Source organism: Pleurodeles waltl, chromosome 9 (genome assembly GCF_031143425.1).
Source record: "Pleurodeles waltl isolate 20211129_DDA chromosome 9, aPleWal1.hap1.20221129, whole genome shotgun sequence".
In the NCBI taxonomy this organism is placed as follows: domain Eukaryota; kingdom Metazoa; phylum Chordata; class Amphibia; order Caudata; family Salamandridae; genus Pleurodeles; species Pleurodeles waltl.
The window spans coordinates 255,859,864-255,882,207 of record NC_090448.1 but is presented as its reverse complement, the minus strand read 5'-3'; the positions used below and the strand labels follow the sequence as shown (position 1 = coordinate 255,882,207).

The 22,344-nt window shown below is 42.6% G+C and overlaps 1 protein-coding gene across 4 annotated transcripts in view; it reads left to right on the top strand.

Moving 5' to 3' along the window:
- SLC6A1 (solute carrier family 6 member 1) overlaps positions 1-22,344 on the top strand; it is a 528,744-nt gene that overhangs the window by 238,585 nt on the left and 267,815 nt on the right. For all 4 annotated transcript variants that reach the window (XM_069206662.1, XM_069206663.1, XM_069206664.1 and 1 more), the window contains 2 exons: positions 5,790-5,924; positions 6,027-6,130. In XM_069206662.1, coding sequence (XP_069062763.1) covers positions 5,790-5,924; positions 6,027-6,130 — 239 coding nt within the window. The remainder of the gene's footprint in view (positions 1-5,789; positions 5,925-6,026; positions 6,131-22,344) is intronic.

Genomic DNA, 22,344 nt, shown 5'->3' with positions numbered 1-22,344 from the left:
ATCACTAGTTTCCAGAACATGTGCAGGTCTTAGAATGTCTCCTAATGTCGTATTTCTAGTAAGTCTCAGCCTACCTTAAAGTTTAAATGTGAAATTCAATGCCCATGCAAATAATTAAATTTAAATTACTTCATCCAGTTCATGATATTTTGTATTTGGGACTCTTCTTAACATGTCCAGGGGAACCTAATTTGGACTCAATATGCCACAGCAATAAAGTATTTTATTATGGTAGTCCATGGCTTAATTTGAAATAAATTATTTCTTACCTGATACATGCTTGATCATTCTGTGGAGTATCAGAATTATGCAAACTCAAACTAAATAAATGCATGCATTCTGATGTATAGTGTACTGAGTTCATCCAATATACATTTTATAAGAAAACTATGATTCTCTTTAATTAATTAGCAATCATCCTGTAGATAGTTTTAAGTATGTTGTTTTTAACACAAGAAAATTTGACCACAACATTTCCACACAGCATCTTCAGTAAAATAAAATATTAATAAAATATGAGTTTATTTTCACTCAAAACAACAGGGTTTGTGATAGAACTGTCAACCTTAGGGTGGTCTTCCCCAAACTTTTTGCCTTCACCTCGCCTATTTTTTTAAATCTCTTTTTGCTGGCCTTAGGAATCTGCGCACTTTACCACCGCTGACCAGTGTTAAAGTGTATATGCACATTCCTTTAAACATGGTAATACTGGCTCATCCCCAATTGCCATATTTAATTTACTAACAAGACCCTAGTGAAGTGGTACTACAGGTAGCCAGGGCCTATACATTTAATGCTAGTAATAGACCTGCAGCACTTATTGTGCCACGGGCTAAAGAAGCATGTTAAACATGTCTCAGACCTATATTGCAGCCTGTGTGTGCAGTTATGAACTATCATTTTGACTTGGCAAAATAAACCTTTTGCCAGGCCCAAACCTTCCTTTTTTTACATGTAAATCAGCTGTAGTGCTGGCCCAGGACGGCCAAGAGGGAAGGGTGCAGTGTATTTAAAAAGTGCAACATGCACTTTTAAATTTCACATATCTTGGTAATGGAGAACTCTTAATCTCATTTTCACTACTGCAAGGCCTACCTCTCTGACAGGATAATATTAGAGTTACCTTACTAAATTTAATAAGCTGTAACTTCCAAATGGTAACAATTAACCAGTTAATGTTTGCTATCTTTGAAATTGAAAAAAAAACCTCTCTTATGGTGAAGTCGGATTTCAAATTGTAATTTTAAAAATGGCACTTTTAGAAAGTTGGCAATGTCCTGCCTTAGCTAACTAGCGCCTGTAGCCTGATTCTGGGTCACATGACTGGCGTAGCTGACAATTGGGCTTTGCGTATTAATCCTAGACAACCACACACAACAGAGAGCTTAGATGTGCCTAGATGGGCCAGCCCTTGTAGGATGGGAGGGTGTAGCTAGACATATCCCTATCTACACTTGAACAGGCTGTGTTCTGCCAGGTTCACTTCAATTAGTTCAGGATTGGGGTGGCACCACTTGGCAGGGTAGGGTAGGGCTCACAGATGGCAGAGCCCCGGTGCTAGGTTCAAGGTTGTTGGTGTCTTCTGTCCTTGAGTCTGTAGTCAGAAGGCCAGCTAACTAACCCTTGGAGTCACTCTGAGATCCTGGGTTCAACACATGCAGGTCCAGTCCTTCTCACCCAGGAATGAGAGCAGCAGGCAGCATGTCAGAACAGCAAGGTATCAGGCCTTCAAAGCAGTAGTCCAGAAGCGCTTCAGGGCAGCAGTCCAGCAGAGTGGCTGTCCTTGTAGCAGCACAGCAGTCCTTCTTCCTTGCAGAGTCTCCACAGATCCAGAAGTGTACTGAAGAGTTGGTGTCTGAGGTCCTACTTTTATACTCCTGTGTCCTAGTTATGGAAGGTGTGTGGAGGTTCTAGACAGTGGCTTTGCAGGGCATGCACTTTCCTGTCTCCCCTGCCCTGGCACCAAGCTGGCTGATGTGACAATGCAGGGCCGTTAGGCCCTTTGTATGAAGGCAGAGCACACCCTATGTAGTTGTAAATCGGGTGGGGCTCAGCTGTTCCCCCCATCCTGTCACCAGATGGCCTATTCAGGCACACCTAATCACTCTATTGTGTGACTGGAATTCACAAAGTCTAACTGTCAGTTACACTGAGCCATGTGACCCAGGCAGGAGTATAGGCACGAAAGGACTAAAGGCAGAAAAATGCTGTCTTTGTAAAAGTGTTCTTATCATTATGATCAAAAACCTGACATTACCATTAAAGTGGGCTCTTTACTACAATCCCAAAGACACCACACATGACACATCTATCAGCTCACAGTTGGAAATGATAGCGTATTAAATGTATTAAGGAATCCACAATGTTATCCTATGGGAGGGGTGGGCCTCACAGTAGAGAAAATTATTTTAGCAGCTATTCACTACCAGAACATATAAAAAAGTATGAGAACATGTTCAACCTATTAACTATGCAGCATCCTACCCTGTGGGATACCTACAGCACACCTTAAGGGTGACTTATGTAATAAAAGGAGACATCAGGTTTGACAATGGAGTTTAACTGCTAAGTCGACATGGAAGATAAAACTGCAATCAGGCTGCAGTGGCAGGCCTGGGACATGTGTTAAGGTTAAGGCTAATTAAGTGGGTGGCACAATAATTGCTGCAGGACCACTGTTAGCATTTGATTAGCAGGCCCTGGGTATATGGCATACCACTCTACACAGGACATATATGTAAATGATATATGCCAATTGGTTATAAACCAATCTAACAATGTTTTTGGGGGAGTGAGCACAAACATCTTCGCACTGGTTAGCAGTGGTAAAGTTTACAGACTGCTAGGGCGGACAAAAATGAATTCAGCAAAAAAGTGGAAGGTAAAAGGCAAAAAGTTGGGGGTGACCCTGCAGAAAGGGCTTGACAAAGAGGATGCTCCCTCCCTGTCCACTGGCCGATTGTGGGCATAAACGTGCAACCCCAGGACAGCTGATCAGAATACACCTGGACCTGAAAAGATTCAGAAGAAGGACTGCAATGCTTGTGTTGAGCCCATTACCCAAGATATGACACAAAGGGTCAGTTGGTTGATGGACTGTTTGAGCTACATGAGCTCAACAAGCTTCCAGAAGCCTTTTATGTGTTCCAGCTAACCGGACCCAACTGGAACTGACCTTGTCCCCTCTGCTGACTTCTGTGGAAGGGAGACGTGACACCCTGAAGTGCTGTCCTCAAGGCCCTGAACCCTTAGCTGGAGCCAGAGTGCAGACCTCGCTTTCCTAGGTAAATCTTTACTGGATTTGACACAGGAACATGCAACACCTCACATCCCAGCACCTCACAGCTTCTGATTGGTGGCTTCTCTGGACCTGATGTACGGTGATGCAGAATGACACACTTCATATCATAACACTGTGCACTTCCTGACTGGTGGGTTCACCGGATCCAATGCAGCATGATGCAGAGCCTTGTATTGAAGCACTGCTCAGTCCCGCTCCAAGGTCAAAAAGTACAAATCCGAACGGGCTGTAAAACTAGTGAATTCTTTATGTTTTGGTGTCATTTTGTAAAAGAAAATAGTATATCTTTCCAGGTGACGGCAGCTTCTGCTGGTTTTCAGTGCGAGCAGTGCGTTCTCAGTAGGTACGGGCCTGTTCACTGTTGCAAAGAGCCCAACAGATGGATTTAACTCCCCTTAAGTCGCATCAAGGGTCCAGGACCTGAGCGAACTGCTCAGCCCCACTCCTAGGACAAAGGTACAACTCCAAGCGGGCAGTACCTGTTCTCATACCAGACCATGGATTCATCACAGTCAGCTTGAACTTTTGCCTTTGTCCCATTCCAGCATAACCAGTTACCCGCATTTGGCCCTTTCCACTTCTTGGCACTATTTTTCCTTAAGCTTTAGGCATTCATCATTTTGGTTCTACCTATTAGAGCTTTTGTTATTTAGGCATCATTTTATTTATGAAAATATTCTATAGTTCCCTAAATTAGATTGGGATTGTCCTTGTGTTGTGTTTTCACTTTATTACTGTTTGAGTCATACATACTTTGCACATTGCCTTTAGGTTAAGCCTGACTGATTTGCACCAAGTTACCAAAGGGTTATGTACAGGTTTCTTTAGGGACTTTTGTGGATTCCCCCTGACAAGGATTGTGATTATTATTTGAAGTGAGTTCTCACCACCTTCAAACAATAAACCCATTTTTTTTTTTTTTATTGCTGTGGTGGCTGGAATCAGAAGCACGGATTCCATTTATTCCCATACAGGAACACTCTTTTCATGGACAAACAAGGCTTTCCTGAGAAATGTGAGTAGCCTGGTTGACAAATAATAATTATAAGAGTTAAACCTCTCCAACTCGCACCGCTTAGGAGTTTACACTCCGGATATTAAGTTTGTAGTCAAAAGTTAAATGAAAACAGAAAAGATTCGAACAAACCATAAACTGTTAGGTTTAAGAATACAAATATCCATTTACATAGAGATGCGAGCATCTAATTTCTATTATTCGCAAAAAATATGAAAAGGAAACACTACACTTAAGAAAACAGAGTTGTTTCACTCAATAAAGCATGTCTCTTGTGAAAAATCCCACCACTGAGGAAAGCCTGCCTACCTAACTACAAATGCACCTCTAAGGGTTGAATTCAGAAGATCAAACATCAAAAGACATCTGCTTCAATTTTTTCATTATGTATCTCTATGGGGTCTCAGGTGGTTACAAGTATGAAATGGCTGCTTCTTTCAAGAGCTGCCTAAATTTCTTGATATTTCCCGATATGCATTCAGTCATTACGTTACACTTTAATTTCCTGAGCTGATCAGCTGTTCATATGGAAGCGGTAGTTTAGTGGTATTTGAGTAGTGGGCATACTGTTAATCTGACAAAAAGTATCGAGTATCGAGTAGAGCACTAATATATATGCAAATAATGACAGTGTTGCAACCGCATATTACTTGGTACCACAAAAAGCTTTTTCCATCTTCCTAAAACCCAGCATGAAAACCAACTCTGACTTAAAACTTCTGATAGTCACCTCTCATTTTTTTCCTTTTTTGGGACTTTCCCACTTTCCCTCCATGCATTCCTACTTTATCTGAACGCAGACTACTCTATCAGGGGTGTTCACCTTAATTCCTGTCACTGTCTTTCTGCAAATTTTCCCTCACACCCTTCCAAATATCACAACAAACCCCTTTGTAAGTAATATCCCTGCATTCCCTTTTAATCTTTTATCAATCCTACAACCATCTGCATGAACTCACATAACCCTTAATGATCGCACCTGAGTCATATTCATTAAATCTACCACAAAGAGACGTAAGTAAATGCATGGAATGACTTCCATGAGAGCACTAAACTATTTTCAGTAACCAATAAACTCTGAACTAATCACTAACATTAGGTTCTCGTAGTATAGTGCTGCCTGACATAAAGTGCTTCACCAACTCGTCAGGGGTAGGAAATACTAGATAAAAACAGTTAAAAAAAATCTGAAATGTGCCTATACCCCTTAATTCTGCAACACAATCTCGATGACAGTCTTGAGGGCATTCTTTCACAAAATGAAACAAAATGTAAGTATACAGAAACTATGTGTCCACGAGAGAAACAGCTCTCTGGCCGCTATGTGTACATTCGGTTATGATGATGTATGAACATTCTCCTCAATGTCAGTAGTGTGAGAGCATTCTAAATGGCCTTTGATTTACAAGGCTTTTGTGTGTTGAAGTTAAACCCCAATATGGCTGACAGCACGTTATTCTCTTTCTCTCTTAGGTTGTATATTTCTCTGCCACATATCCTTATGTTATGCTGATTATTTTATTCTTCAGAGGAGTAACACTGCCTGGAGCAAGAGAAGGCATTTTGTTCTACATAACTCCAAACTTCAGTAAACTTTCTGATTCTGAGGTAAGCGTTTCACAGCCCTATGTCAACTATTGAAATATCTTGAAAATAGGAATAGTACTTGTTTTATGCGCTCATATGGTACTTTTACTTTTCTGCCTTTAGGTATGGCTTGATGCTGCCACACAGATCTTCTTCTCATATGGTTTGGGTCTGGGTTCACTCATAGCGCTTGGAAGCTACAACTCTTTTCACAATAACGTCTATAGGTAAGCAACTTGAAAAGAGTATAAAGGTGATGGGGCCTTGCTGGCCTTATATTCTGCACATTGCAGACAATAAAATGCAGTTTATATTATTCATGTTTTAGGGTTGTGAAAATGTTTTTTCCTCTAGTGAAATGTTGCAAAGTTTCAGGTTTTCACTTCTTTCGAAGTTCACAGTTTTGACTGGCTCACTGCCTCATGTGCGAAGTTTTTTTCCGTGTTGTGAGGTGATGCATAGATTTAATTTGTATTATGACTGAATATGGCAAATCTGAAAAATTTATGCAACAGCCCCGTCCACCTGTTAGCCTTTTGCAAAATGGCATTGAACAGACAAAGAACACACTGTTTTCTACAAAGTATCTTTCATGCTGGACCATTTTGATAAAAAGGATACTTATAAAATACATTTTCATAAAAAGGCAGGACTTTGATGTGAATGTTGAAAGTTTGTGGTGTAAATATTAGAAGTGGCCAATCAATTCCTCTCTGCCTGTGCAGTTGATGGAATTTCAGCCACTCTGCATTATGTTTGTAACACAGAGTTCTGGTCAAATTCTGCCAACTACCACATGGTGGAGTTTTTTCTCTTGTGCGGCTCGCCAACAGTAAGTTGGTGAGCGACAATTGATGTCCCCTAGCACGACTTTCGGGTGCTAGGTGGGCACATGGTGAGATTTTTCCAACACAGGTGTGTTCGATGTGAGAAAGCTGCTCTAGCACAGCACCCTTTGGTGAACCATATGGTGCTATTCACGCTGATTTTTCAGAGCAGAACGAGCTCCTGGCACTTAAAATCTGCACAAGCAGTACAACATGCTGATTTCCACCTGTTCATGGAACTCCACTGAATACTGCAGACTTTTCATGTAACACCATGGAATTCTGCAGAGTGAAACGCCACAAGTTCTGCCCACCCCTAATAAATATTTGCATAGACATGTCGTGAAAGTCACAAAGTAGAATATTTGTAGTCTGCTAAATTCTATATGCACAATAGCAAGTTTTACTTTAAAACTTCAGCCGCTCTGTAGAGCTCTGTATCTGTAGATAATTACATTTTTTTGCAGCATATATCCTACTGTGTTTTTTTAGGTCAGGCTGCTAAGACAAGTTTTTTTAGTGAAACATATCATCCAGGTGCATCATGATCTTTGTCTTGCTTGATATCTTCTTCAGCTGGAAGTGGATTTGGACATGGTTGGCTTATGATGTCAATTTTCTTGTAATGTGTTATAAGATGAACTACATGGAGCAGGGATAATTTCAACAGTAGGCAGTCTAAGGGTGCCCTCCTATTCCACTCCACCTCAAAATGTCCATACTGAAGACTCCACAGACCCAATGTGAATTGTCAAGTGATAACCTCATGCTTCAATCTGCTAATTTACCATTTGAAGCAGCATGTAGTGTTCAAAAGTGTCATAGGTCCGAGAGATCAAATTACACAAGGGTGCATCTTTTCTAGTCCTCATCCAGGATGAGGTTGAGGGCTTCTCTGTTGTGAGCCATGATGGATGCATAGTGCAATACTGACCTTATATGTGGTTGCTGATTGTGAAAGACACTTGTTGCTACAAATGTCTGAAGTCTTCTTTCCATGTGTTTGGGTGTAGGGCTGCTGGGGCCTAGGTATAACTTAACAAAGCGTATTAGTCTGCCACAACTGATAATTGACTATGGAATGTTTCTGTAACCTGGGATGCCCATCGTGTGAAAGAAGCCTTCATCAAGATCAGGGTGTCCACTTTGAATGAGGGGAAGAACTCCTACATGTACAAAGCTGGGCAAAGCTGGAATAGCAAATTTGCCACTTTTGTGTTGATGTGTCTGTGTCAAAATCTTCCCTGTCTGCTAGTTTGAGGTGAATACAGATTGCACTAGAAATCAGATGGTATGTGGAGCGAGTAAGGTAAGAAATGAAGCTGCAGAATTTGGTTACAATGGAATCTAGTAGTGCCAGAAGTTTTTTTCAGTGTTGCTAGGCCACACAAAGGGTTGTTAGCATGTCCAGGTCAGTTATCTTTCAACATATTTTGAATGTCTTCCTGCTTCGGTTTTGTTCCTTGTAAATATATTTATCACAATAGACTTTGTTTATGCTTATGGTAGACTTGCCTATATTTTTTGCACTTTACCCAGTCTTTTTTGTTTGGTTATTTGCATCTGGGGCAACTACATTTTCCATGTGGAAGGTTACACATAGTAGGTGCTCATTGCTCTTGAACACAAATGCTCATGTACTGTATATGAGTTTGTGCAGAAAAGACACACAGATTACAGGGTAGAACTGTTCGGTGTACAAAGAAAGGGAGATTCATGCAAATGTTTAGATTAGGGCCACCATGCTAACTCCATTCCATAGACAATAATCTTTACATTTGGGAGTTTCTGTTAGACTTGACAGGCTTGGGGTGGTCTTTCACCCAACTTTTTGCCTACATTCTCCACTTTCCTGACCTTGTTTTTGATGGATTTAAGATTTTCTGTACTTTACCACTGCTAACCGGTGCTAAAGTGAGTGTGCTCTCTCCCCTAAACACGGTAATATTGACTTCTTCCCAAATGGCATATTTAATTTACTAATAAGTCATTAGTACAGTCAACTGCATGTGTCCATGGCCTATATATTAAATGCTACTTGTGGGCCTGCCACACTGATTGTGCCATCTACTCAAGTAGCCCCCTAACAATAACTCAGGCCTGCCATTGCAGACCCTGTATGTGCAGTTTAAACTGCCATGTCGACCTGGCAAAGTAATCCTGTTGCCACACCCAAACCTTCCATTGTTATACATATGTCACCCTAAGGTAGGCACTGGACATCCCAGAGGGCAGGGTCCAAGGTATTTAGATGGCAGAACATGTACTTTACATTTTAAATTTTACCTGTCCTGGGAGTGAAAATCTCCCCAAAGTTGTTTTTCACTACAGCAAGGCCTATCTCTCCATTGCATAACATTATGATTACCCTATTTCGTCTTACAAGTGTAATTCACAATCTGGAAGAGGTAAGATTTTCAAGTTTGTTGTGTCTTGAATCACAATTTAAAACCACAACCTAAGGTGATTTCAAATTCTAATTCTGAAAATGCCATGTTTAGAATTTAGCATGTTCTTCCTTTATCCATTTGGTGCCTGCTTCTCGTTCCTGATCACATGTCTAGGGTGGGGTGAGCTGAGTTTTGTGTATTCCTCCTAGACAGCCACACACAATGGGAGCTTAGGTGTAACTTGATGGACCCTCCACATCCAGGTGGGCCATCTGGTGAAGGATGGTACAGAGGAGTTGGGCACAGCTTCACACTTATACCTGAATAGGCTGTGTTCTGTTGGCAAACAAAGGGCTGCATAGCCCCCTGTTGTGAGTCTGGAGTCAGGGAAGGAAGTGCATAACGTTTGTGTATTTCAAAGATCTGACTTTGCAGTGTCCCCCACTTCAAAGGCCAAACTGGGTACAGGTACTGGACCTCTGACATTACCAACTGAGTACACCTATGGACCTGTGAATACTCTGCCAGGAAGAAAAACTTCTGGGCTGCTACATGGACTTACACTCTGCTGGACTGCTACTCTGCTGGATTCCTCCTTTGCTGTGCTGACCTGCTGCCTGCTGACCTCTTGCCTGGGAGTGAGAAGGACTGGAACTGAATCCCTCCAACCCAGAGTGACCACCAAGAGCCAGCTGACTGGTCTCCTGATTGAAGTCTCCAAGACATAAAAGATTTCAAACCCACCTGCATCTACGTCTTGACTTTGCCATCTGTGAGTCTACCATGCCAAGTGGTGCTATCTCAGTCCTGGACCTTTGGAGGTAGGCTTAAGGTATTGCTGCAGCTGAAATGATGCATCACTGGTGCTGCATGGACTGGAGCCAGAGTATAGTCCCTGTTACAAGTATCAGAACTGGCACATTAGCCCCTTGTGTAAATTCAAGTCAACGCATCACCTCTCTAGAGTGGATCGACCCTGGTGCATCGCCTTCAGAACTACTGCATCACAGAGCCCAGGCATCACCGCTTTGGGTGGAGAAAATTGATGCATCTTTGCTACTGAGTGGGAAGGTTCAACGCATCGCCGCCACTGTGGAGATCAACACAAGCGCATCGCTCCAGCCTGCTCCACGCATCTTCGACATTGACGCAACCAGGAATAAGGTACTTTTGTTCAGCGGGCCTCATTGGTTCCCTGTATCTGGCCCACCCTCCAGCGTGGTCAGCCTGAACTTTTTGACTTCCCCCAAGATCTTCTGAAAAGGTGATTATCAGGAAGAACTTTGAAAAGTGGTCTTCAAAGGGGATCTATGCTGCTAAATTGGCAACACTGTGTCATACACCATTGTTTCTTCAGTACCAGGTAGCACAGCTGGTGGTAAATTTGGATGGGAGAATTATAAAGCTTCTATGTTGGCTTGTACTCAGGTTGCAGTGGCTTTGAAGATCATTCCAGAGAAGCAGTGCAACTGCAACTTTCATTTGTCACATGAGTTCATGGAAGGGCTTTTTGAAGGTTCTGATTTCCCTGAATCTTGACTGCTTTGTTGGTATAGATATTGATGGGAGTTATCTGGTTCTACTGGAATTGAATATGATATTGACTCTAAATGAGGACTGTGGTCCCAGGGTATGTCAAACCAATACAGTATGCCTGGAGCTTAGTCAATGTAAATTGTTTGCACTGTGGTAAGAAATAGAGCTGTGCACATTTGGTAAACGACATTGAACAATTTTATGTTCAGGAATAAACAGATTGAGAAGAAACAGAATTCATCAAAATTAGGTTAGAAGAATGGGATCAAGAGTAGTACTAAGCAAATGTTTAAATTCAGGATCACAGATAGAGAAAGGGTAAGTGGAAGACTAATGTATAGATAATGGTCAGGATAAGGAATAGATACACGGATAGGGTTAGCTCAGTGCTAGGCTAAAGGCAAGAACCAAGGTTAGGGATAGGGTGAGATCAAGGGTTTGTTTAGCATCAGTTTGGCAGTTGACTGCAATTTTTGGTTTGGGTTAAGATACAGATGGAAACAAGGTGTGGGCAAAGATATGGTTAGTATTAGAGCCAGGATTAAAAGTTAATGAATGGTTGAAATTAAGGATGGAACACTTTTTTGGTGAACTTTTTGTTTAGAAACATATGGATTTCATTGAAACAGTTTTCAGCCTTGTGGATTTAACTGTTCTGTTTGTTTCAGTGCTATATATAGCTAACTTTTTAATTTCCATTGAAATTATTTTCAATCAGTGTTGCCTCATTTACAATGGCAAGGGGATTCCCTTATCTGTGAGTTTGTTTAATACTTTGATGTCTGTGCTGGATCATGCTGAAAGCAGCACACATCCTTGGTTACAGTCAGAAAGAACCCCCACCACCAAAATTACTATTATATTTATTTCAACTATTTTGAGCCTCATCCTAAATCTTCTGTGGCGTAAAATAAGAGTGGACAAAAAAAGGATAGAGCATTTTTCATTTTTACCTGGGTCGATTTTATGTCTCTATTCTGTGTTCTGTAGGTTTGAATGGGGGGGTACCATGAGGGTTAGGTTTTGCCACATGACAAAATGATATTTTACTCATATGTGACTTGCAAACTACAGAAGGGGGACCTAGTTCTCATGAAAATTCTCTCAAGTACAATAGAGAGGTATATGTGCTGAGAAAAACCTGCAGGTTAGAGCAAAATTATTGTTCTACTTGTGATGTCAAATTGGGATAGAAGTGGATTATTTTGCTCCATTTAATAAATTGAAAATAAACCTGTTAGGCATTAAAAGGGCATGCATGACTTCATAGTGGCAGTGACATTATTGTGCACTGACTATCAGGCAGCTGCATCTGTGATTGGGAAGGTGTCTAGGTCATTTGTATCATAGATGAGATGTACGCATGGCTATTTTCTGTCTTCGATGCTCTTTGTGCTTGTTAGACCTGGTATCCATGGCATAGTCTCTCCTGACTTTTTGGCCTCTGCTTCCAAGGTTTTGACTGTGTGCTGGACTCTGTTTTTGCTGTTGGTACTCTGGGCACTTTACCACTGTTGACCAGTGCTAAAGTGCAAGTGCTCCCTGTGTAGAATGTATGTGTGATTGGTTTATCCATTATTGACACATTTGATTTACTAGTAAGACCCTAGTAAAGTGTACTAGTGGTGCCCAGGGCCTGTAAATCAAATGGTACCAGTGGGCATGCAGCACTGGTTGTGCCACCCACCTGAGTAGCCCTGTAAACATGCCTCAGACCTGCCACTGCAGTGTCTGTGTGTGCAGTTTTAAACAGCCAATTCAACCTGGCAAGTGTACCCACTTGCCAGGCCAAAACCTTCCCTTTTTATACAGGTAAGGTACCCCTAAGGTAGGCCCTAGGTAGCCCCAGGGGCAGGGTGCAGTGTATGTTAAAGGTGGTACATGTACTGATGTGCTTTACATGTCCTAACAGGAAATACTGCTAAATTCAGTTCTAGCTGTTGCAAGGCCTAAATCTCTCATAGGTTAACATGGAGACTGCCTTTAAATGACTTTAAAGTGCAGATTCCCTTTGGGAGCAGATAGAAATTTTGAGTTTGGTGACTCTGAACTCACTTTTAGTAAAGTTGGTTCTCAGAGTTTTAGTTTGAAAATGCCACTTTCAGAAAGTGGGTATTTTCTTGCTTAAACCATTCCTTGACTGTGCCTGTTTGTGGATTCCCTGCCTGGGTCAGTTTGACAGTTGGGCTGTTTGTGAATCCCCCCTAGACCGTGAGACAAAGGGAGCTGGGGTGTGGCCTGCACATCCCAATGAGCCATCTGTACTAGAGTGGAGGGAGGAGTGGGCACTTACACCTGAATGGCCTGTGCCTGCCCTCTCACAATGGAGTCTCCAACCCCCTGGTGTGTGCCTGAGGCAAGGCAGGATCTTGTGAAAAACAGCTACTAACCTTTGAAGTATGCCTACTTAAAAGGCAGAAAGGGGTATAAGTATTGGACCCAAAACCCCTGAAAATTTGATTTCTTCAAGGATTCAAGAGGAACCTCTGCCAAGGAGAAGAGCTGAAGAGCTGAAGAGCTGAGGAGAAGTGCTGCCCCTGCCCGTGACTGTGCTTTGTTGGGCTATCCTGCAGTTGCTGCTTCTGCCTGTGAAAGGGGACAAAGACTGGGCATTTTTGTGCATTCCTTCTTGGGAAGAATCTCCAAGGGCTTGAACTGAGCTTGCCTCCTATTGTTGAAGCCTCAGGGCCATCGAAGACTTCCTCTGTCAGTACCTGTACTCTCTGGTGAGACTCCTGCCCTGCCAAGTGGTGCCCCATCCAGTCACTGGACCCTTAAAAGGTGAAGGTGGTAGAAAAGAACAGAAATCCACACAAAGACCGCTGTGCTGGGAAAGTTTCGATGCACCATTCGCAACTTCGATTCACAATTTCGATAATCGACTTGCCGCCAGGCCTTGGGGCTGAAATCAACTCTCTACCTGCATCGCGGCTGAAAGATCGACACATCGCGGCTTGAGAAATGATGCCCAACACCTGCTTACAGCTCCTGATAACAACGCAAACCCCACGCAGTGCGGTTTCCTGACACCGTGCGACCAGATTTGAAACGCAACATCGCTGTACCTGAAAAATAAATGCAAAGTCTGCCTGGACCTGAGGTGCCCATCCGGAAATCGACGTATCGCTCTTTTACGTGGGAGAAAAATGACACATCGCTGATTTGACCAGAAAAGAAACAAGGCACAGTCTCACTTGCGAGTGAGGAATTGACGCATCGCTGATTTTTCCGATGCATGCTCGCTCGTGCAGCTTTATTTTTTACGCAAACCAGGTATTTTGTGTAACAACAACTTTCTCACTGTTTTCTATGGATTAAGATTCCTATTCTTTTGAAAATTCATATTTTGACTTGTGTATGTTGGATTTTTGTCATCTTGATCTTATTTGATTTAGATAAATATTCCTTATTTTTCTAAACTGGTGCGATGTCCATTTTCTAATGTTTTCGCTGTACAATGCCTCTGAGATAAGTCTTACTCCTTGTGCCAAGCTACCAAGGGGGTGAGCAGTGGTTATCCAAGGTGTGTTTCTCCTTTACCCTGAGTAGAGTGAAGGTCCTTGCTTGGACAGAGGGCAACCTGACTGCCAACCAAAGACCCCATTTCTAACAGTGCTTATCTGGCTTCTCCAGTGCAGGCACTGTAGATTTATCCGTGGGTAGAGAGTAGTCTCAGTGCATGATATAGATTGTTTGTTTTCCCTGTACAATGGTAACAGAGGAGGGACATGATTACAGTCTTTGTAGTGGTTGATCAGTTTAGTGAAGAGTCTGAAATTAAGACTATGATGACAAAGACAGAAGTCTTGCCACTGCACAACAGTGTCACTCGTGTACATAACGCTCAACTCAGAGAGCCACAAAACACTATGAAGTAGCTCTGTATAAACAATTTTAGGGAAGAAGAAGACAGAGTCATTCACACCTATAAGACAATTCTGCAACAACTGGCAGAGAAAGTAGACAGTTGACTTATAGTATTGACAATAATCTCCTGTAAAATGGAACTGCCAAGATGATCATGCAGACAAAATTTCTGTCAAATTTGGGAAATTTTGGAAAGACCCTCAGGGCTCTGAGGTCAACGTCACAAAATTTCTGAATGAGGTTATTCAGTGAATAAAAGTTAATCATCTTAAGTGCAACACCGATAAAACAAGGATTATGCTTCTCATGAAATCTAATTCCTTTGAGACTACACTATGGTGACCTACCTCTACTCCAACACCTCCAACTATGGTCACGGTCACCAGAAATCTTGAAGTAAGTTCAATACAGCCTTGTCCTTCCGGCAACAGGTGACCACAGAGGCAGGAAGATGTTTTGGTCTCATTAAATCTTTGAAAAATGGTTTGAGTATCTTCCACTGGCTGCCAGAAAATCAGTGGCCTTTGCCTTAATAACACTGAGATTGGATTACTGCAACAGTCTGTATGCCAGCTCCTCCAAGCTAACCATCCAGAAGTTACATTTGGTTCAACATTCTGCTGCCAGACTGGCTCTGAATTTGCCCTGTCGCTCTTCTGCATCAACAGCCTTGAGAACACTGTACTGGTTGCCAGTGCATGAAAGGGTCCTGTTAAAAATTCCTTTATTGATGTTCAGAGCTTACAGGATGCTGGGACTAAAATATTTAGCCACCAAAGTTACTCATCATACAACACTCTTGTTCCTGAGGGCCTCAAATGCCATTCGACTCAAGATCTCCACCTTCAGACTTAAAACACAAGGAGGAAAATTGTTTGTAGTACTGGGAGCACGAGCACAGAACCACCTTCTCATACACCTGTGATTTTTAGAATTGAAAGCTGTGTTTAGAAGGCAGCTTAAAACACGGATCTTTGGTATTCCCGACTCTCTCTGTTTTTCGCCTATGCTCTAATCTGTAGGATTTTGGTATATTGTGTCATGCAATCATATGTGTGCCTGCCCAGTGCCAGGATGCTCCCTTGGGAGTGACAGCACACTCTGTACATCATTTTATTCATTCATTTCATTCAAATGTTCCTAATGAGGCTCCATAAGACTAAGGTCCTTATTTAGATTTTGGCAGAGGGGATACTCCATAACAACGATGACGGATATAAATCACATTGTCTCCTATTGGATTCGGAAACAGTTAAAATGACCTTGGATGCGGGGAATAATGGGATTCTGATCTTATTAGATCTTTCTCCAGCATTTGATATTATTTCCCACTCCATTCTTTTCCAATGGATCCAAGACTGCAGGATTTCACATATGGCACTTTTTTATTTCAAATTGTTCTTAACCGACAGAAGACAAATAGTCACCCTCAGGAATTTTCTCTCTGGTGAAAGAACTGTAACCTCGGGAGTCCCAAAGGGCTCCTCTTTGAGCCCAGCATTGTTCAACATCTATATCGCTTCTCTGATTTTCCTGATTACTGCCTTTGGCATAGCCACTACCTCCTACGCCGATGACACTCATTTACTTTTATCCCTGGATAAAAGCTTTTTGGTCTCTGAACAAAATGTTCAAAAGTGCCTTACTAGTGTCATTCTCTGGAAGCAAAATAATCATTTGAAATGTAATTCAGAAAAAAAAGGAAATTCTGTTATTTGGTAGGACCAATCTTTTCTCGCCCACCCTATGGTGGCCTAATTCGGTCTCTCCTCCTCCTGCCACTGTGAAGGTTACCAAAAATCTAGGTGTTAAGTTTGATATCGCTCTTTCCTCCAATCTATACACAGGGGAAGAGCTGGTACCTGCTTTCAACTGGTTAGACACTTAATACATTTTTTCGCTTCTTTCCTTTCACTGCTAGGAAGACAGTTGCCTTTGCTTTAATACCGTCTAGATTAGATTACTGCAACAGTCTGTATGCAGGCTCATCCAAGCAGGTACTACACAGGCTTCAATTAGTCCAACACGCAGCAACTAGAATTGTGTTGAAACTTCTAAAATCAAGCTCTGCCTATACCGCATTAAAAAAACTTCACTGGTTACCCATCCATAAAAGGCTCCTTTTTAAAATCCTCTTGCTGGCTTTTAGGACATTCAATTCTAGTGAACCTAAATATCTCATGAACCACTTTCTTCATTACAAAACTCAAAGGGTGTTAAGATCTTCTGAAGCCAACCTCCTTAAGCCCCTATCTTTTAGACTGAATTTGTGGGGAGGTAAATCTTTTTTGGTTCTTGGGGTCAAAGCCTGTAATCAACTTCCAAACTTCCTCTGTTACTTAGATAATGAGGCCTTGTTCAAACGCCATCTTAAAACCTGCCTTTTGGATGCCCCCGCTCTACTTGCCACGCCTTCATTTAGTTCCCTCTCTCTGTTGTGATTAGAATTCTTTACAGCTCAATGCCCAACACCAGGATGCTCAACTTTGAGCGACAGTTCATTGATTCATTCATTCTAAAGGCTCATAGGTACAAATAGCTTTGCATTTCCAAATTTGTGCTTTTCTAATAGGAAATTGCAAATTAGAAATTGCAAAATCAAGGTTGCCTATGGGCCCACGCCCCCCTTGATGCAACCTCAAAAAAAGTAGTGCACATGTAAAGCGCACAAATTCCCCTAGGGGCATGTGCGCACTACATGGCATTTAAAAAAATGCACTTTAGAAGCTTTTTAAAAAAATTGAACATGTTTACCGTGGAATCAATGGTAATAGCATTTCCTAAATACCCATTTTGCATTTTGGAAATGCTTTGTATATGTGCTTAGGACATCTCAAATAGGAAATCCTTATTTGCAATTTCCTATTTAGGGAATCACAAAATGTGATTTCTAGTGGGTTGAATTCACATTTTGCAAGTCCCTATCTGGATTTGTACATTTGGAAAAGGCAATTTAGCATTTCCTAATGGACTGAAATTGCAATTCAGTCTATTAAGAAATGCTAAATCCTTTCATACATATGGCCCAAAGTTTCACTTCTGTCATTACAGAAATAGAATAAGCAATGATATTATACTGAAGCTGTTGCTCAGGAAATAGGCATGGTTTGAGGTCGATCCTGATGGAGCCCTGGCTGCAAAGCTTTCAGACTTTCTTCTGTTACCAAAACAATTACAAGAGTACACATTTAAGGGAAACAAGGACCTCAAGGTAGGGCACTTAAAGACTCTCAGTGTATAAGATAGAGAGCAATAGCAAAGTCAAGTCCAAGTCCAGTTGACACTGGTCAGCTGGACACCTTAGGAAAAACATCTCCTCTGGTTGTTGTGTCCCTGTAGCCACACAGGAGGTTAACCAGCTGACCCCTGAAGTTCACATCTTTGTCCTGAGTAGGAGGAGCAGATAGTAGGTCCAGTCTTCCTCTGTTGTCATGCAGGTCCATAAATTGTTTTGGTGGAAAGCCTTGGTGTTCCATGTTTATGCCTGGCACTAACTAGTGGGTGTGGATGACTCCTTTGCACTGAATAATTAATGGGGTGATAGTTCCTAAGGGCAACCCCACCAACTTTTCCATGGTTTCCTGTTTGTCTTACTGAACACGTTCCCATATTGCCATGTGTCAAGGCATTTTCAAGATGGTGAACATCTTTGGCTACACTACTATTGGGTCTGAGTGTTGTAGGTGTTTAGCACAGTGGCCCATGACAATCACTTCTGTCTTCCCAAATCTAAATCTAAAATCCAGTTTGAAGCAGACCCTGTACCTGCATCAAACTAGGAGAAAAAATTATTGCAGGTCAAAGTCCGGGTTCAACAGCACATAGACAAGGGATACATAAGAATTGTTCTGTCATTCTGTTTTCTTCCTTTCAAGTGCACCAAAGTGTTACTTGTGGCTCAAACAGACCTATAATGCAAGATTTGACACCATGTTCTTAATAGGATCCATCCAGACCCTACCCAAAGATTATACAGAGCTTAAATGAGTAATCTCTGCCAATTCAGGTCAACCTATTGTGTGGGTCCTTGGAGGAATTGCACTCCTCATTCAAGGCTGAGCAAATGCTGGTAGTTGACAGAGTCAGATAGCTTTCTGAAAGCTCAGACATGTAAAGTGTAACTTTCTAAAAAATACTTTGCATAATATTTGTTAAAAATACACTTTACCATTGAATTTGATTGTTTTGTATCAATTAAATATAGTGGTATAGCTATTTTTGTATAGGGTCCTTTTCCTTAGTTAGTAGGATTGGTATTTTAATCTTTACTTTGATTTTCCACATAGGAAAGCAAGGCCTGTCACAGGCAAATAACATTTTCAGCATTGTCACAGTAGGCACATGGTAGTAATAATTTTCTACCTTTCCCACGTTTAAATACCTGCTTTGTGGTTTACAAGGCCTCAATACGAATGACTTACTGATATTTAATAGGCAGGTATTTAGCAGTCAAGAAGGGATATTTTGGCAGGTTGAGTTGCAGCTTTTTCACTGCAGCAGTAAGGCTATGCAAGGTAGATCTGTAGCCATGTTTTCACTGCCACTGTAGTGGATGGCACAATTGGTGCTAGAGACCACGAGTGGCATTTAACTTCTAGGCCCTGGGTACGCTTGATACATCATATACAAATGACTTATGGGCAAGTCCCAGGAATTAGCCGGTTCAACCATGTTTAAATAGGAAGTACAGGCAATGTATTCCTGGTTAGCGGGGGAAAAGTGCCAAGAGTCCTAAAGTCAGCATACATAGGGGCAGATTTATGAAAAGTGGCACTGCACCTAGTGCAGCCCTACTTTTCTTGCACCCCTTAGCACCCCCTTAACACCACCATGTGTGCGCTGTATTTAATATACAGCGCACCATGGCGGTAGTTAGGGAACTAGCATCATCATTTTTTATGCTAGTTCAGCGCTTTGCAGGATTAACGTCAAAACCTGCAAAGCCATTTTTTGGTGCCCCTAACAGGGGAATGCCCCCTTGCATACATTATGCGCAAGCATTGCACCACTTTGTAAATATGGTGCTTGGTTTTTAGCCATCTAATGCCACATTAGTGTAAAAAATGACGCTATTGTGCATTAGGATGGTGCTAGGCCCTCTTAAATCTGGGCCATAATGTCTAGAGAAAGCAAAACAATCAGGCATGACCACATGGAAAAGGCAGATTTCCTATAAAACATATTTGCAAACCAGTTAGTATGCAAAATGAACAACCGTGGTGTGTGAGCTGGAAGAGTACATCAGGCACTTACTCCTTCCTTTGAGTGAAGTAGGTCCTCTATTGTAACTGAGCTGGGATGCCCTGCAAACTTTTAAGCAGACCTTTCCACCTTTGAGTTTCCCCAACCTGCCCATGCATGCAAACTCATTCACACTTAGAACTGAACAATACCAGTGTAATACTATCTAGGAGCAAGTCCTTGTGTATATTTATATTTTGAGCATACAACTGAGTGTAAATACCATTGTGATTCATGTCCATCATGTTCACATATATCTTGTGAATGTACTCAGGGCAGGTACACTTTCACTGCTTTCCTTTCAACTGAGATATCGCAAATTAAATTGTACTTATTGTCTGAAAAATGCACTGATGTATTAATTGTAGTCATAGATAAAAAAAGAATACCATATCTCACCACTGACGGGTGGTGTTGCTATTCCATGCAGTTTATCAAGCATATCAATCAAACAGATCAATCACGAAGAACCTTATTTCGATTTTAGCAGACAGGTTACTCTGTTACAAACATGACAGTCATTCCACCAGCTGTCAGACTATTTCCATTCAGGCCTTAATAAAGTCCAGTAGAAGGATCCTCAGACCAAGAAAAGCAGCACATTCTTTCAGCCAACATTTGTAAAGGGGCTATCGATTGCTTTATCTTTATCACAAATCAATTACATCCATTTAGCATTTTAAATAGGACAGTAGACGCATGGGTAAATACTCATTTACAGAGAATTAGAGAGGACTGAGGCCCTGATTATTAGTTTGTCGAGCGGAAAAGTCCACCCGCCAAACTCCTATGGTTGGGTTACCACCTATACGGCAGCCCTCACGCGGCCCCTATTACAAGTTTCCCACTCGGCCAGTGGCTGAAAACAGAGTTTCTGCCCACTGGCCCAGTGGGACACAGCCCACAACATTAACGCCATCTTGTAATAGAGCCAGCGGCTATGTTGCTGTGCATCCAGCGCAACAGCACCCATTGTGCTTTTCACAGTCTGCTAAGCAGACAGTGAAAAGCATGATGGGGCTGTTCATGGGGCCCCCGGCACACCATCTCTGCCAGCTTTTACATGGCGGTGCAACGTCCATGTAAAAGCCGGCAGGGGGGGAGGTGGCAGTGCCAGCGGTCCTATTGTGGCACGTACGCCACGGTCATAATGTGGATCCGGACCGCTGCACTGGTCCGACCACCACCGTGAGTCTGGCGGTCCAGGGACTGTCAGACTCATAATGAGGGCCCGAGTGTTCTCTGCAGAAAAGTAGTTCAGCTCAAATCACCTAAAATGCACTGCTTTGGCATTCCTGTTTCAATTATGTAATACGGCTATCCCTGTATATTCTTGTCTGTGTGTTTTTCAAAGCATCATACCAGCAGCATTGTTTACTACTGGCTGAAGAGACAAAAGTACAGTTAATGTATGCAGATTCAGACCCTTATTGCTAAATGCATGCATGCAGACATCAGGCGTATGCACTAAGGTGGTCATTACAACCTCGGTGGTCTTTGAACAAGACCGCCGAGGGACCGCCGTACGGAAGACCGCCAGCAGTGGCGGTTTGCCACTTGGCGTATTATGACCGTTGGCAGCTCTCTGTCCTTTTTAGGACGGAGAGCTGCCAACAGCCATACTGGCGGGCGGCGGGGAAGTGGAGGTTGCTCCACCTCCACCGCCACACCAACAGAACACCGCCCAGCGAATCACGTCGGTGTGGTGTCAGCGGAGCAGCCCCCATGGCTCCCGTCCCCTCCCGGAGGATCGACGGAACAGGTAAGTCGATCGTCCGTTAGGGGAGCGTGGTGGGGGGGTGTTGTGTGTTATGTGCGTGCATGGGGGTGTGCGTCTGTGTATGTAGAGGGGGTGTGTGAGTGCGTGCATGCTTGCGGGGGTGTTGCATGTTGTGGGAATGAGTGCGTGTATGTCTGTATGTATGTCTGTATGGATGTGTTTGTGTATGTTTGTATATGGGTGTGCGTGTCTGACTGAGTGTGTGGATGTAAGCATGTATGTCGGTGTGTGTGTGTTGGTGGTGCCTGCGTGCGTGTCGTGTGTCTGTGAGTTATGTGATGTTGGGGGTCAGGGTGGGGAGGAGGGCCCTGCCACCTTTGGGGGGTGTCAGGGGTGGTGGGGGGTGTAGGGGAGGGATTTGGGGTGGGGGGCGGGGGAGACCCCTATCAGTGCCAGGGAAGGAATTCCCTGGCACTAATAGTGCTTACTGCCATGGATTTCATGGCGGTTCCTACCCTCCAGCCTGGCGGTCGTCTCCGCCCTGGTGGGCGGAACGGCGAAGCGGCGGATGACCATGGCGGTAACCGCCATGGTCATAATAAAAAAAAAAAGACCGACAGCCTGTTGGCGGTCTTACCGCCGCTTCTCCACCTTCCACCAGTGTCGTAATGACCTCCTAAGTCTATTAATTTTATCTCTTTATCTTGTCTTATCATCTTAACACGTATCTGGAGCCTGTATTAAATTACTTGCAGATTTATGATTACATTTGGTATATTGTTGTTATTGTCCCAATACACCCTCCAACTTTTATCTTAAACCCTTGTAGTGATAGTTCCGCACTCATTCTTCTTATGCCT